General features: G+C 41.3%; 1 protein-coding gene across 3 annotated transcripts; it reads left to right on the top strand.

The window, feature by feature from the left end:
• Positions 1–272: 272 nt before the first annotated feature.
• On the top strand, positions 273–9,750 carry CCNB1 (cyclin B1). 3 transcript variants are annotated; one of them, XM_068990676.1, is made up of 9 exons: positions 273–373; positions 962–1,132; positions 1,225–1,377; positions 3,035–3,217; positions 7,724–7,882; positions 8,087–8,323; positions 8,598–8,738; positions 9,349–9,459; positions 9,631–9,750. In XM_068990676.1, exons 1-9 carry the CDS (start codon positions 353–355, stop codon positions 9,736–9,738), a joined length of 1,284 nt encoding a protein of 427 aa, XP_068846777.1. In that variant the 5' UTR covers positions 273–352; the 3' UTR covers positions 9,739–9,750. The 3 variants fall into 3 exon arrangements, with proteins under 3 accessions (XP_068846777.1, XP_068846779.1, XP_068846778.1); XM_068990678.1 differs by lacking the exon at positions 7,724–7,882; XM_068990677.1 differs by lacking the exon at positions 9,349–9,459 and having other exon boundaries at positions 9,631–9,738.
• The last annotated feature ends 6,691 nt before the right edge of the window (positions 9,751–16,441 follow it).

The raw sequence follows: 16,441 nt of genomic DNA, 5'->3' as shown, positions 1-16,441 counted from the left end.
GCGGTGAACGCACCACTTCCCTCTTTAGGTGGGTACGGCCGCTGTCCGAGGGCGCAGGCGCCGAGTCACACCACGTGACGGCCTGGCCCCGCCCCCCCCGAACATCTTCGCGGGATCGCCCTGGAAATGCATTCTCGGAGGAACCAGCCGCCGCCAATGGGAAGCGAGCGAGTGCCACGAACAGGCCAATAAGGAGGGAGCGGTGCGGGGTTTAAACCTGAGGCCGGCCCCGATTCCTCCCGGCGTGCTGCGGAGGAACGGCTGTTGCCCTGTGGTTGATTCAAGTTCCCGGCTGGTCGGGGGCTCCAGTGCTCTCCTCCTCGCTGAGCTGCTGCCTGGTGCAGAAGAAGCCATGGCGCTCCGGATCACCAGGGTGAGCTGCGGATGGTGAACAAACGCGGCTCTCATAACTGGCTGCGCCTTCTCTCCCTGTCTCCTACCGGAGTTCCCCTGGCAGGAGCGGAGCGGGAGTGAGATTGGGGGGAGGGTGTGGAGGATGGGCGTCGGCGGGCCCCTAAAGTGGTGGGAGAGTTTGGGGGGCGGACGGACGGAGAGAGGAAGATGAAAAAGGGTAGTGGATAAGGGGGGGAGGGGCAGATGGAGGGTAGACGCGAAACATTTTGTAAAAAGGTAATGGAGGACCCCTGAGCGAGCGCCCACCAACTGCGCAACCACCCAGGGGAAGGTGCCTGCAACTGAAGGCTTTTTAGAGTTCCTTTCCTTTCAGATGTAAATTCATGGTATTTTAGGTCCGGCAGGGACTAAGCAGGCGATCCCTCAATAGGTGAAATTAGAGGTTCGGGAAGGAAACTGGCTTGTCAGCCTTAGCGTAGCCCCTGGAACCCTGGTTTTCTCCGGGAACCCATTTACAGCTGGCTTTCCTCCTGAAAGCTTCTGTTTGGCCCCCATCTTAACCCTTGATTACACTAACCTGCTTTCAAAGTGGTCTTGATTCTTACAGAACACAAAGATTAATGCTGAAAATAAGGCGAAGATCAGTATGGCAGGGGCCAAGCGCGTGCCTGTGGCTGGTGTTGCAACCTCTAAGCCCGGGCTGAGGCCCCGAACAGCTCTTGGAGACATCGGTAACAAAGTCAGTGAACAACCGCAGGCCAAACTGCCTCTGAAAAAGGTATAACTGTCTTCCTGAATCAACTACTCTGTGAGTATGCGTTCCAGCTGTGACCCGTGATACAGAAACGTTCCTCTCCTTTTCATCCACAGGAAGCAAAAACTTTACCTGCTGGAAAAGTTACTGCTAAAAAAGTACCAAAACCTCTGGAAAAGGCTCCTGTACCTGTGCCGGAGCCCCAGCCGGAGCCAGAGCCGGAACCCGAGCCTGTTAAGGAAGAGAAACTTTCCCCTGAGCCTATTTTGGTAAACTTGACTCTACTATTTGAGAACCTGTTGTTTCTTTTCCTTCATTTTACTAATGGATGGTGCTGTATTTGAATAAATATAAATAATAGTAATAGTTACAGAGTGCTTAGCAGGTAGGCTCTGCTAAACACTTTGCATGAATTAGCTCACATAATCTTACTCTCAGCACTGGTATTGTCATCTCTAGCTTTGTAGATAATGGTGTAGAGAAGTGTTAAGTCTGAACAAACAATTCATAGGGTCGTAAAAGGGTCGGACAGGACTTAGCCACTGAACAACAAACTCTCTTTTCTAGAGTCACTTCTCATCAGTGGCACAAAATTAGATTCAAACACAGACTATCTGGCTTCAGGATCTGTGATTTTAATTGTCATACTGCCCCTCCTTTGTTTACTGTATTGAGCTGCCTGGACTAAAGATTTGACTGTCTTTTGGTACAAGCCATCTCTGTCTGGAATTTAATGATTGAAACAGGTTGTTCTCTTGAGTCCTTTTTTTTTTTCTTTCTTTAAAAAAAAACTCCATAATGTGGCCTTCAAACAATAAGCCTGTAACTTTGGAATTTATGTAAGGATGTAAAGCAGAAAACGGAGCTCTTCAGAGTAGGCAAGATGAGTTAACACTTGGCCTCAAAACCAAGAACTTTTTTTATTAAATATCAAGGCATGTAAATGTATCTACTTCTGTGAAGGAAGACTACACCATCTTTGAAAAGGCTGCTTTCCTGAAATTGCAATGAACTCCATTCTTAAGTTTTAATTTTTAAAACTTTATTAAAGCTGGTTGGGCAAATAATCAAAGTCATTTTGCCTAGCTCTCTACATCTAAGGGAAGTGGGTATGAAGCTATGGCTTTAGTATTGACCTTGTGAACATAGCACAGAAACCTGTAGCGTGCACAGTCTTTAACTGGCCATACTGAGCTTTTCATCAAAACCCATACTGATTCTTGCCTTTGCTTTCCCACCCTCTTTAACTGATAAGCTTTTCATCCTTCAAAACAGCTCATGCATCAACATTTAAAGCTTTCCCTAATTTTCCAAATGCCACCCTAACTCTCCTCACCCCTACTTTTGTTCCTAGAATCAATTCCTTTTACTTCATTTACTTATTTCTTCTAAATTCAAATCCCCTTGAGGACACCATAAAGCCAGTACTTAACACAAAGCTTGACTTGATGAAAGTGCTCAATAACTGGACAGCAGGGTACCTGGAGCTTGAAGAAAACGATTCATGATAACGAAGTCAATTAATCCTTAGTAGTCCAGATAGAACTTGTGTTCTGTGCAGTGGGAAGCAGTCCCTGTTTTGAAATAAAGACTGAAAGCTAACTTGTCATTCACTTGGATTAACTTTACATGACTTTGCTAAACAGCACATTACTAATTAGTTCCCTTTGCAGGAAAGTCTAGATATGAACTTGCTTCCTCTCTGTTTTACCTGTTAGCATGCTCCTGATTCTAAATTGGTTCAGTCTAAATTGGCATCTCACTTTTCATATTATTCACTTCCTGGAGACGAATAGATTTGAGAAGATGAAAATAAACTGCATGTCTATCCGGCAGATAGTCTCTTGAGTTGATACCAATAATCTGACCATGCTCAGACAGTATACTCCTTTTTGCTATTATTTCAAAAAGTCTCTCTGTTTCCAGGTCGATACTCCGTCTCCAAGCCCCATGGAAACATCTGGCTGTGCCCCTGCAGAAGAATATCTGTGTCAGGCTTTCTCAGATGTAATTCTTGCAGTGAGTGATGTGGATGCAGAAGACGGAGCGGATCCAAACCTTTGTAGCGAATATGTAAAAGATATCTATGCTTATCTAAGACAACTTGAGGTCAGTAATAGTAATAAACCATTGTTTTTTTCCAAACTGCATCTAGCTTGGAGATTTTCCATTAACAGTTTTAAGCAGGATACAAGCAGCGTTTCTTAACAGTAGATTCCGCTTTGAAGTTCTTCGCAAAATGTCAAAAGTGGCACAAAATGCCAAGAAGGTGGGTTTCTTTTTTTTTTTTTTTGGTGAAAGTCCTAACCGTTGGACTGCCAGGGAATTCCCAACGACAGCTTTATTTGCCATTTTGAATGAGGGAAATTCAAAGTGAAAGATATTACCATGGCTTTTCTAAAGGAAAGTCCACAGATTGAAAGATATTTTATATCCATCACAATTAGGAGTGTTCAGTTCAGCTCAGTCGTGTCCGACTCTTTGTGCCCCCAAGGACTGCAACATGCCAGGCCTCCCTGTCCGTCACCAACTCCTGAAGTTTACCCAAACCCATGTCCATTGAGTCAGTGATGCCATCCAACCATCTCCTCTGTTGTCCCCTTTTCTCACCCTCAATCTTTCCCACCATCAGGGAAATGAGTCAGTTCTTCGCATCAAGTGGCCAAAGTATTGGAGTTTCAGCTTCAACATCAGTCCTTCCAATGAATAGTCAGGACTGATCTCCTTTGGGATGGACTGGTTGGATCTCCTTGCAGTCTGAGGGACTCACAAGAGTCTTCTCCAACACCACATTTCAAAAGCATCAATTCTTTGGTGCTCAGTTTTCTTTATAGTCCAACTCTCACATCCTTACATGACCACTGGATAAATCATAGCTTTGACTAGACAGACCTTTGTTGGCAAAGTAATGTCTGCTTTTTAATATGCTGTCTAAGTTGGTCATAACTTTTCTTCCAAGGAGTAAGCATCTTTTAATTTCATGGCTGCAGTCACCATCTCCAGTGATTTGGAGCCTAGAAGAGTCTGTCACTGTTTCTGTAGTTTCCCCATCTATTTCCCATGAAGTGATGGGACCAGATGCCATGATCTTAGTTTTCTGAATGTTGAGCTTTAAGCCAACTTTTTCACTCCCCTGTTTCACTTTCATTAAGAGGCTCTTTAGTTCTTCACTTTGTGCCATAAGAGTGGGGTCATCTGCATATCTGAGGTTATTGATATTTCTCCCAGCAATCTTGATTCCACATTGTGCTTCCTCCAGCCCAGTGTTTCTCATGATGTACTCTGCACATAAGTTAAATAAGCAGGGTGACAATATACAGCCTTGACGTACTCCTTTTCCTATTTGGAACCAGTCTGTTGTTCCATGTCCAGTTCTAACTTGCTTTCTGACCTGCATATAGGTTTCTCAGGGGGCAGGTCAGATGGTCTGGTATTCCCATCTCTTGAAGAACTTTCCACAGTTAGTTGTGATCCACACAGTCAAAGACTTTGGCATAGTCAAAGCAGAAGTTTATGTTTTTCTGGAAGTATCTTTTTCTGTGATTCAGCAGATGTTGGCAATTTCATCTCTGGTTCCTCTGCCTTTCCTAAATCCAGCTTGAACATCTGGAAGTTCTCTGTTCATGTACTGGTGTAGCCTTGCTTGGAGAATTTTGAGCATTACTTTGCTAGTGAATGAGATGAGTGCAATTATGTGGTAGTTTGAACATTCTTTGGAATTGGAATGAAAACTGACCTTTTCCAGTCCTGTGGCCACTGCTGAGTTTTCCAAATTTGCTGGCATATTGAGTGAAGCACTTTCACAGCATCATCTTTCAGGATTTGAAATAGCTCAACTGGAATTCCATCACCTCCCTAGTTTTGTTCATAGTGATGCTTCCTAAGGCCCATTTAATTTCACATTCCAGGATGTCTGGCTCTAGGTGAGTGATCACACCATTGTGTGAAGATGGGTCGTGAAGATCTTTTTTGTACAATTCTTTGTATTCTTGCCACCTCTTCTTAATATCTGCTGCCTCTGTTAGGTTCATACCATTTCTGTCCTTTATTATGCCCATCTTTGCATGAAATGTTCCCTCGGGGTGTCGAATTTTCTTGACGAGATCTCTAGTCTTTCCCATTCTATTGTTTTTCTCTTTCTTTGCATTGATTGCTGAGGAAAGGCTTTCTTATCTCTTCTTGCTATTCTTTGGAACTCTGCATTCAAGTGGGTATATCTTTCCTTTTCTCCTTTGCCTTTCGCTTCTCTTCTTTTCACAGCTATTTGTAAGGCTTCCTCAGACAACCGTTTTGCGTTTTTGAATTTCTTTTTCTTGGAGATGGTCTTGATCCCTGTCTCCTGTACAGTGTCACGAACTTCCATCCATTAGTTCTTCAGGCACTCTATCAGATCTAATCCCTTGAATCTATTTCTCACTTCCACTGTATAATCATAAGGGATTTGATTTAGGTCATACCTGAATGGTCTAGTGGTTTTCTCTACTTTCTTCAATTTCAGTCTGAATTTGGCAATAAGGAGTTCATGATCTGAGCCACAGTCAGCTCCCAGTTTGTTTTTGCTGACTGTATAGAGCTTCTCCATCTTGACTGCGAAGAATATAATCAGTCTGATTTCATTATTGACCATCTGGTGATGTTCATGTGTAGAGAAGTAATGGAGAATGCTAATTATCCTTTGCTAGTTTTGATTTGGTTCAGATAACTAGTCTATTTTAATTTTATGGGCACAGTGATAGTGTTTCTCTCAGGCAGGCAAGTCAGTAATCTTAGAAATCAAATTCGTGCACTGCCTTGTCAAGTGTCGGATGTTAATTTTGCATAGTCTTACTCTGGCCTCCATATTATTTATTTCATTACTCTTACTTCCCATTCTCATAATTCTTCCTTACTTTTAAATGGCTTTATTTTGTTCAAACATTTATAAGCCACAATGAATCATTAAATGGCTTATGCTGCTGCTAAGTCGCTTCAGACCCCATAGACAGCAGCCCAACAGGGTCCCCCATCCCTGGGATTCTCCAGACAAGAACGCTGGAGTGGGTTGTCATTTCCTTCTCCAGTGCATGAAATTGAAAAGTGAAAGTAAGTCACTCAGTTGTGTCCAACTCTCTGTGACCCCATGGACTGCAGCCTACCAGGCTCCTCCACCCATGGGATTTTCCCATTGCCTTCTCCAAAATGGCTTATAAACACACACTTTGTTTTACTTTGGTAGCTCATTGTAAATTCTAACAGCATTCTCTATAATCACTAGGCTCTCCAACAAAAACTGTTAAGTGCTACTGGTTTGTATTAACTGGAACCTTCAGTTCACCTCTGTGCTCATATCATGGGGTTGGTTATAAATTAATATATGTGTATGGAGCAGGTGGTAAGAAACCATAGCCAAAACAAGGCATTTTGGGTCAGTGTGGCTTATGAACATGTGATATCTGGGAAATTGTTTTTGTCCAATAAGAATATACTCAAAAACTAAAACTTTTGGTCTTCTTCCATTTCATCTCATTTCTGAAACTTTTTATTGGTGTCCTTTGCCCGTTCGCCCAAACAAGGAGGCATTCTGTATGTTAACAACATAAGCAATACAGTTACCAAATTTACTCAGTTGCTTGTTCATAATGCATTCTATTGTAGTGGCATCATTAATATCTTCAGCAGGGTGTTGCCTGGTTATTTTGGGCATCTCCATCTTCTACACGATTGTCCTGTAAGACTTTGGCCAGAACCAGCCTTCTCTGAATTTTTTCTCCTTTGTTTTTGTTTTTTATTTGGCTGCACCAGGTCTTATTTATAGTGCTCAGGACCTAGTTTCCCAACCAGGGATCAAACCCGGGCCCCCTGCATTGGAAGAACAGAGTCCCAGCCTCTCGACCACGATGGAAGTGCCTTCTCCCTTGTTTTTAGTTAGCGGTCTAACTTAGCAGATGTGTGTGCTGGATTTTGGTGGTTGACTTCTCTTACCCATGCTGTTTCGGGGATTTAAACCTCGAAGCACGTGTGGTAGCATATTAGTTCCAGCTGATCTGGAAGCTGCTGCTATTATTTTCTCTTAACTCCGTGAAGCTCAGGGGCTTCCCAGGTGGTGCAATGGTAACGAATCTGCCTGCCAATGCAGGAGGCACAAGAGATGCAGGTTCGATCCCTAGGTTGGGAGGATCCCCTGGAAATGGCAACCTGCCCCAGTATTCTTGGCTAGAAGATCCCATGGACAGAGGACCCTGGTGAGTTACAGTCCGTGGGGTTGCAAAGAGTCTGACACAACTGAGTGTGCACACATAAAGCTCAAGGTTCTGGGTTTAGAGTCCTAAAAAGATCTGAGGTGATAGTACGGTATCTTTATTTGCGAAGGAGGGACAGGATGTGGGCCAGTAATAGTGATGGTGAATTGGATATAGTAAGATTTGCCGATATGAAAACCTGTCACACTGTCCTGTTTCATATGTGCTTTCTTTGTTGCTCAGTGATGGAGCTGTTTGCAATGACCAAATGATAACAGAGCTTAGCGCTATTAAAGATTCTAAATGTTTCAGAGCTATTCCGAGGTGACCAGTTATTTCTGGTCAGAAATGTACCGTGAAATCTTACTTCTTAGGATAATCAGCATTTCTTTTGCAGGAAGAGCAAGCAGTGAAACCAAAATACCTAATGGGTCGTGAAGTCACTGGAAACATGAGAGCCATCCTGATTGACTGGCTAGTGCAAGTTCAAATGAAATTCAGGTTACTGCAGGAGACCATGTACATGACTGTTTCCATAATTGATCGGTTCATGCAGGTGAGTGTAAGTCAGCAGTTGAGGGTTCTTCCTCTAAGGGTCCTCTCTGAGTCATAAGAAACAGACCTTTTCAGCTAAAGTCTTGAGGCATGGGGTGTCTTTGAGATTTTGTTGTGGGAATGTGTCTTTGCTATCTCTCACAATTCTGTGCTTCCTTTTTCAAATACCTATTACTTATTCATCGACTTGATATTCCCACTGTAGGATAACTGTGTGCCCAAGAAGATGCTGCAGCTGGTTGGAGTCACTGCCATGTTTGTTGCAAGCAAATATGAGGAAATGTACCCTCCAGAAATCGGTGACTTTGCCTTTGTGACTGACAACACCTACACCAAGTTTCAAATCAGACAGATGGAAATGAAGATTCTAAGAGCTTTAAATTTTAGTCTGGGTCGCCCTCTACCCCTGCATTTTCTTCGGAGAGCATCTAAGATTGGAGAGGTACAGATTTCTTGAAACCTCTGGTATGGTACATCAGGGAGTACTGCTGGCCATTGAGATCTAATTCAAGTACATTATATTTATACCTAACTGCCTGAAGAAGGCATAAAGGTGGTCTTTATTTCCAGTCAGTCTGTGTGTTAATATTATTATTAAAGCCTTTCATGGACCATTGAATTAGAATTTATGGGCAAACCATTGTAGGTACAGTGATGGGCATACTAGTTACTGCCAGTGCAGAATTCTCTGACAGAACCTGTGGGTTTTATTCCAGGTTGATGTTGAGCTACATACTCTGGCCAAATATTTGATGGAACTGACTATGCTGGACTACGATATGGTGCACTTTCCTCCTTCTCAGATTGCAGCAGGAGCTTTTTGCTTAGCACTGAAAATTCTTGATAATGGTGAATGGGTAAGCTCTGTCCTACAAACTGAGATTATCCTGAGCTTTGACATTTCACTATTTGCTCAGGATAGAGCTGTTGTCATTAAAGGACAATTCATATAGCTCCTACATATGGCATCTTCTGAGGCAATGATTATAATATCTTGAAATATTTTCTTAGAATGCTTCCATTTCATTGCCTGATCTCATCTTGCTCTACCCCTTTGAGAAAGGTAGAGCAGCTGCTGCTGCTTATAGAGAGAGTAGCTCAAGCAGGTCAAATAACGTGCCAGAAGTTCATCCATATTCATTGAGTTAATGAGTAGTTCTCTTATGTCACGTGATAATACTCTAGGCCCTAGAAATAGAGTTGTAAATGAGAAAGTCAGCTCCAAATAACTTGGTCTAGCTTTGGGGTGGAGAATTCAGCAATTACAAAAGTGATTACGTTTGAGCACAGGATCCTAGAGAAGCCACGAAAGAAGAGTAACTGGAGAAGAAAGGGTCTTAAGCTTGTCTTAAATTTCAATTATAATCATAGAGTATCTGCTTCTCTACCTGCTTTTGAAGAACATCTAGAAATTTTATGAAAACCCTTGGTGATGAGCATTTCCAACATTAACTTTTGTTGTCTTAGACACCAACTCTACAGCATTACCTGTCATACACTGAAGAATCCCTGCTTGTTGTTATGCAACACCTGGCAAAGAATGTGGTCATGGTGAACCGTGGGCTTTCAAAGCACATGGTGAGTCAATCAGTGGTACTCCAGGGTGCTGGGGAAAGTGGAAGTCATTCAGACTTTATGCCTGCCTGTAAATTCATGGCTTACTTTTTTAAGGAGTTGATTTTTAACCGAATCATTGATTCTTATGTTTTCCTCTTTACTCTCATTAATTTCTGTACTTTTCTCTTCCAGACTATCAAGAACAAGTATGCCACATCTAAGCATGCTAAGATCAGCACTCTAGCACAGCTGAATTCTGCACTAGTTCAAGATTTAGCCAAGGCTGTGGCAAAGGTGTAACTTGTGAACTTTGGAATACTATCTGCAAATAAAATTGGCACCATGTGCCATCTGTACATATTATATGTTACATTTATTTACTTTTAATAAAGTTGTAGTTCTTTTTACTTACCCTTTAACTCATTTGAATGTGGCTACTTTCCACTTGAGGATAAAAGTTGTTTTAAAGGTATGGTGGGGATTACTTAAAAACAGTTTTCAATTACCTGGGGACCCAACTAATACATACAATTGGTTCTTCATGGCTTTTGTTTTATATGCCTGGCTTTACTTAAGAAGATTTACTAAGCTCTTGAAGGCATTTAAAATCTAGATGTACTTTATATGTCATACTGTGTGTAAGCCCAAGTCACCTTAAGAGATTCTGCTGCCTAGTTCTACATAAGGAAAAGTCTGCCATCTCATTCCTAGTCCTCCTGATTCCTATTTACTCTGGTGGTTGCTGCCATAATTCTAAGTAATCTACTAGTACCACTTTCTTAAATTATCAACATTAGCTAGTATCAGCATTTTCACTTGGAAAAATAAGAATTTTAATTTATATTCAAAGCCTAGTTTTTGTTTATTAGTTAAGAAAATAAAACAATCCTTAAATATGAAAGTATCTTAAAAACTTTATTTACCCACCCCTTCTTACTGTCCTGTCTCAGTCTCATCTGAAGGATATAAGGAGTTTGGAGTGTATCGATTCATGAATATAGATTGTGTATAGACCTGGGTATGTAATATGGGACGTATTAAAAACGGGGTCATTTTGTATACTTAGCAATTCATTTCAACATGGACAGGCCTACCTGTATTTGGGCATTACAGTCCATTGTATGGATATATTATAATGTATTTAACTGTTCGTCTGTTTACATTCAGATTGCTTTTTCTCTTTGTTCCTATAGACAATGCTGTTTAAATGTCATTATAGCCCATACTTTCCTTTATGTACATTGACTGAGTTCTCCAAAGAATGTGTGTTCTAAGTTCTGGCAGGTGTAGCCAGCGGACGTTCTCAATGTCATCAGCAATAAATCTTCAAAAGTTCTGGTTTTCTCAGCATCTGTGCCTGAACTGAAGCTAATCATTCGCTTTAGTTTCTGTGACTTTTTGTGGCAAAAAATATCCTATTTTGTTTACTGTCTCAATTTATACTTCTCATGACTAGTTGAATCAATTTTTGTTGTCCAGTTAACAATTTGTAAAAGCTTTCCCACTTTGTCATTTGCCCTAAATCTGATTATGCTGTCTTTTTCCTTGCAGACAGTTTTAAACTTTGGTATTATCAGATATATATTTTTTCGTAGTTGCTTTTAGATTTTCAGTGTTAAGGTCAACTCCATCCCCAAACCATTAACATCTCTTAAATTTCTAAATTTTTTCCTGTTAGGTGTATAAGCCCTCAGTTAAACTTTGTATGTGGTATGAGGTAGGATTCTTAACTTGCAGATGAATGCCCATCTGTGCCAGTACCGTATGTTTAAACCTCCCCTTGTACAATTGAAACACTAGTTTATTGTTCCCTGATCTACTTTTTCCCTGTGATTAATATAGTTTTACATTAAGTTTATCTGGAAAGATGAGGCTACCACTATTTTTCAAATATTTGTGCGGAAAATTTCAAAGAGGAACTTTCCAGTTACTGATAGGCGCCTTTAGATTTTGACTGAATGTTGTATACATACATATGTGTTAGTTCTGGATAGACTGACATTGTCTTCCATTCAGAAACTTCTCCGGTAAGGCTTGTTGCATGCCCTTCACTGCAATGTTAGAATTTAATTATGTAATTGCTACACTTTTCTTGTCAAGTTAATTGCTGGGTTTAGGCTCTGTTACTCCCCTATTTTTTATTGCTTTTCGTGTTTTTTTTTACCCAGTTGATAGTCAATCCCCAAAATTTATTTTTTCAACTACATGGTTTTTAGGTTATTGTTTTAGAATCTCCAAACATTGTGAATAGGTAGATTGCTGTCTTATTCCTGAGTTGGACATCTCAGTATTTTTACCATCTAATATTTTTGCTGTTAGTCTATAAGTGGTCTTTATATTTTAGGTATATTTCTCTTTCTGTTGAGAAAGGCTGTGAGATTTTATTTACTCTTTCAGCTTTTGATAACTTAAAAATATTACCACATTAATTTGAGGTTAATGAATTCTTGCTTACGGTATACAGATTTAATCTGCTAGCATTTCATTTGGGAAGTTTTGCATTTTGTGGGTAATTGGCTCAGTTTTTGTTAGCATTTTCTGATTTTTGTCTCATTTACCAGCTTTAAGGTGGATTAAAGAGGTTTTCATATTCAAGTGTTATAACTTGAAATCTTTTATTCATTTGTTGAAAACTAGCTAAATGAATATGTAAAGTCACCTGGCCTGTGCTTATAGTGGTAGCTTCCATGGTTGTTTGGTGTTTTTTATGAATTCCCCTCCTCTATCACCACCACTTTAAAAGAAAATAATCCATTCTAGATTTTCTTAATTATAGCTGTAGAGGTATAGGATATTAGTTAACCTCTTCTGTATTATATCTTCATAGTTCTGATGTTGAATACTTGTGTTTTCTAATCATGCTTGCCTAGAGGGTATTATTGGTGTTTTGAAAGAATCACTTTTTGGTGTTATCATTTCTACCACCTCTGTTTGGTAGTTTTAGCTTTTATGTTAATTCTCACCATCTGCTTTTCTTGGTTATTTTCTAGTTAAATACTTAATGTATTTTTAGTAATAAAAGCCTTTGAATATACATTTTCCTCTGAGATAACTCATTTCTAAAGTTCTCTTTTTCATCAATCTGGTTGTTAACAATTTCTTTTGTAATCCTTTTTGATCTGGAGATTATTTTACTGCTTATTTTCTTAAGTTTATTGTTTTTTGTCAGACACCTATTTGTTGGTGTTTTCTTATTGCATTGGAGAAGTCTGTGTATTCAGTCGTGTCCAGCTCTTTGTGACCCCATGGACTGTACCCCACCAGGCTCCTGTGTCCATGGGATTCTCCAGGCAAGAATACTGGAGTGGGTTGCATTGCCCTTCTCCAGGGGATCTTCCTGAACCAGGGATCTGAACCCATGTTTCCTGTGTCTCCTGCATTCCAGGCAGATTCTTTACTGTTGAGCCACCCAGAGATGGTCTGGAAAAAGCCTTTTGAAACTTCTGTGTGGATTAAGTATATGATTGACTTATGTAGATAGTCCATGGACAGAAGAAAGGGTTTTATTTCCTAATAGACAAAGTTTTAGTGATTGAGGATAATATTCCCTTAAAACACTTCCATCGTGTGTCTAATGTCCTAAGAATTAGGATCCTCCAGAGCTGTAATCTTTTTGTCACACTAAAAAAGTTAACTATTTATTTGGCTGTGCCTGGTCTTAGTTGCCGCATGTGGGATCTTTAGTTGCAAATAAAGCACATGAGCTTTTTTCTTAATGCAGAAGCATTTTTTCCCAACACTTTGAATTTTTTGTTTTGTATTAGGATATAACTGATTCACAGTTTTGATAGTTTCAGGTGAACAGGGAGGGACTCAGCCATACATATGCATGTATCCATTCTTCCCCAAAGCCCCCTCCCATCCAGGCTGCCTCATAAAAATGAGCATGTGCTTTTGAGAAACCTGTATGCAGGTCGGGAAGCAACAGTTAGAACTGGACGTGAAACAACAGACTGGTTCCAAATCGGGAAAGGAGCACATCAAGGCTGTATATTGTCACTCTGCTCATTTAACTTATATGCAGAGTACATCATGAGAAAACGCTGGACTGGATGAAGCACAAGCTGGAATCAAGATTGCCAGGAGAAATATCAATAACCTCAGATATGCAGATGACACCACCCTTATGGCAGAAAGTGAAGAAGAACTAAAGAGCCACTTGATGAAAGTGAAAGAGGAGAGTGAAAAAGTTGGCTTAAAGCTCAACATTCAGAAAACTTAAGATCATGGCATCCCGTCCCATCATTTCATGGCAAATAGATGGGGGAAAAGTGGCTGACTTTATTTTGGGGGGCTCCAAAATCACTGCAGATGGTGATTCCAGCCATGAAACTTAAAAAGACACATTTTTTGGAAGGACAGTTATGACCAACCTAGACAGCATATTAAAAAGCAGACACATTGCTTTGTCAACAAAGGTCCGTCTAGTCAAGGCTATGGTTTTTCCAGTGGTCACATATGGATGTGAGAGTTGGACTATAAAGAAAGCTGAGCGCCAAAGCACTGATGCTTTTGATCTGTGGTGTTGGAGAAGACTCTTGAGTGTCCCTTGGACTGGAGATCCAACCAGTCCATCCTAAAGGAGATCAGTCCTGGGTGTTCACTGAAAGGACTGATGTTGAACCTGAAACTCCAATACTTCGGCCACCTGATGCAAAGAGCTGACTCATTGGAAAAGACCCTGATGCTGGGAGGGATTGGAGGCAGGAGGAGAAGGGGATGACAGAGGATGAGATGGCTGGATGGCATCACTGACTCAATGGACATGAGTTTGGGTGAACTCTGGGAGTTGGTGATGGCCTGACGTGCTTTGGTTCACGGGGTTGCAAAGAGTTGGACATGACTGAGCAACTGAACTAATGTATAACATGTACTATACAATAGGTCCTTGTTGAATATTCATTTTAAATATAGCAGTGTGTACCTAACCATCCTTAATTATCCCTCCTCACCACCCCCCCATTACTGTAAAATTCATTGTCTAAATCTGTAAGTCTCTTCCTGTTAAAGCCTGTGGGGTCTAGTTCCCTGACCAAAGATTAGACTTGAGCCCCCACATTGGAAGTGTGGAGTCTTAGCTACTGGACTGACAAGGGGAGTCGCTAGCTTTTTTGTCTTTTACTTTATTTTTATTTAGCCATGCTGCATGGCTTGTGGGGACCTACTGGTTCCCTGAACCATGCCCTTGGCAGTGAAAGCAGAGCCTCAACCACTTGAGCACTAGGGCATTCTTTTTCTAATTCTGACATTAATGATACTTGTTTTGAATAATTTGTCTCACTGGGAGTGAGATGATGGTAATTGTTCAATTTTATCATCCCTTCTATATTGGACATTCTCTAAAAATTGGGTCCCTGCCCACAGACATGCCCTCTTTGTTTGACTTTTTTTCCGGGGGGGGGGGGGGGGGCGGGTGCTGCACCCAATCTTAGTTGCAGCATGTGGGCTCTCAGTTCCCTAACCAGGGATCAACCCCGGGCCCCTTGCATTAGTAGAGTCTTAACCACTGGACCACCAGGGAATTCCCTGTTTCTTTTTTTATTTTTATTTTTTATTTTTATAATCCGCCACTGCAGTGGTTCTTAAAGTGTCATCCTCAACCAGCAACAGCAATATCACCTGGGGACATGAAATGCAAATCAGAATCAGTAACGTGGAGAGGCACCTAGCTGTCTGTTTTAACCAGTCCTTTCCGTGATCCTCATGCATGCTCATGAGGAAAAGCATTGCATAACCTTTCGCCCAAATTTGGCCTGTGGACTCCTGATGGGCAGCTGCTTAAAAGGATGAGGTTGATGTGAGATACCAGAAGACATCTGGGATAAATTAGTTCTGAAACATTGTAAGACATCCCCGACAAAGTAAGTGAAAAAAGAAAACTGTAACTTTCTTGTAAAAGAAAAAATGAAGCAAAATGTTCTTCCAGGAATTTGGGAGTAGCAGTGGCAAACTTAACATTTTACATCCTACCATGCCTTTTGAATCTTTTACCAGGAGCCGAATTACTTTGATAATAGGAAAAAGAGAGTACTATTGTGTGACAAGTATAACTCAGGAGAAACTAGAAACTCTCCTGTTCAAAGAGGCCTGAGCTGCTTATGCCACAAAGATCGTGTCACTTATGGGACTGATCATAGTGAAAAACTACAAACCAATCAGGCATTTATGCCCTGCATTTTCTCCATTACCTGGTCACTGCTCAGCTAAGCACTGGAGCATTAAATTCAGCTGAGAAAGGTCGATTGTAATCTGTTGGATCGAAAAACTGACACTTAGGGGCACGCAAACCTGTTGCGGCATGTGGGATCTTAGTTATCTAACCAGGGATCAACCGCCTCCGCCCTCAAAAAAGTGAAATAAAAAGTTCGAATCTTACAGTTGAATTTCACACTGAAAGTCTGCACTGCCTCCTAGAGGGCAGTGGGTAGCTCTGAACTTGGGCCTCTGGTTTCCCTGCCAAATGAGGGGCCTGGACTTAACGAGCTCAGAACAAAACTCTCAAATCCTTTTCTCTGCCAACCTGCTCTCCACACGCATCTTCCAGGGCAGCAGATGGAAGAAGAATTCTAAAATGGATCAAGAATCACTATCCCAGCTCAAAGGCTGAAAGACCGTTGATGTCCGGGTTCTCCCCTCCAGGTCGCGGTGCCACAAGCCTGAGAGTGCCCCCAAATGGCTGCAGCATAGCGCTTAGCCCAGCTCGACAAAGCTGATGCTTAACTTTTTGCCTTCAAATTAAGTAATTGATGCCTTCAAACTGCGGTGCTGGAGAAGACTCATGAAATTCTCTTGGACAGGAAGGAAATCAATCAACTTTAAGAGCGATCAACCCTGAATATTCACTGGAAATACTGATGCTGAAGCTGAAAGTGGAAAGTGAAAGTCGCTCAGTAGTGTCCGACACTTTGCGACCCCACGGACTAAACATTCCATGGAATTCTCCAGGCCAGAATACTGGAGTGGGTAGCCTTTCCCTTCGTAACTCAGAGATCCAGGGAATCCC

This window comes from Capricornis sumatraensis, chromosome 18, assembly GCF_032405125.1.
Source record: "Capricornis sumatraensis isolate serow.1 chromosome 18, serow.2, whole genome shotgun sequence".
In the NCBI taxonomy this organism is placed as follows: Eukaryota; Metazoa; Chordata; class Mammalia; order Artiodactyla; family Bovidae; genus Capricornis; species Capricornis sumatraensis.
The sequence above is the reverse complement of the archived record's forward strand: the minus strand, read 5'-3'. Positions and strand labels throughout refer to the sequence as shown.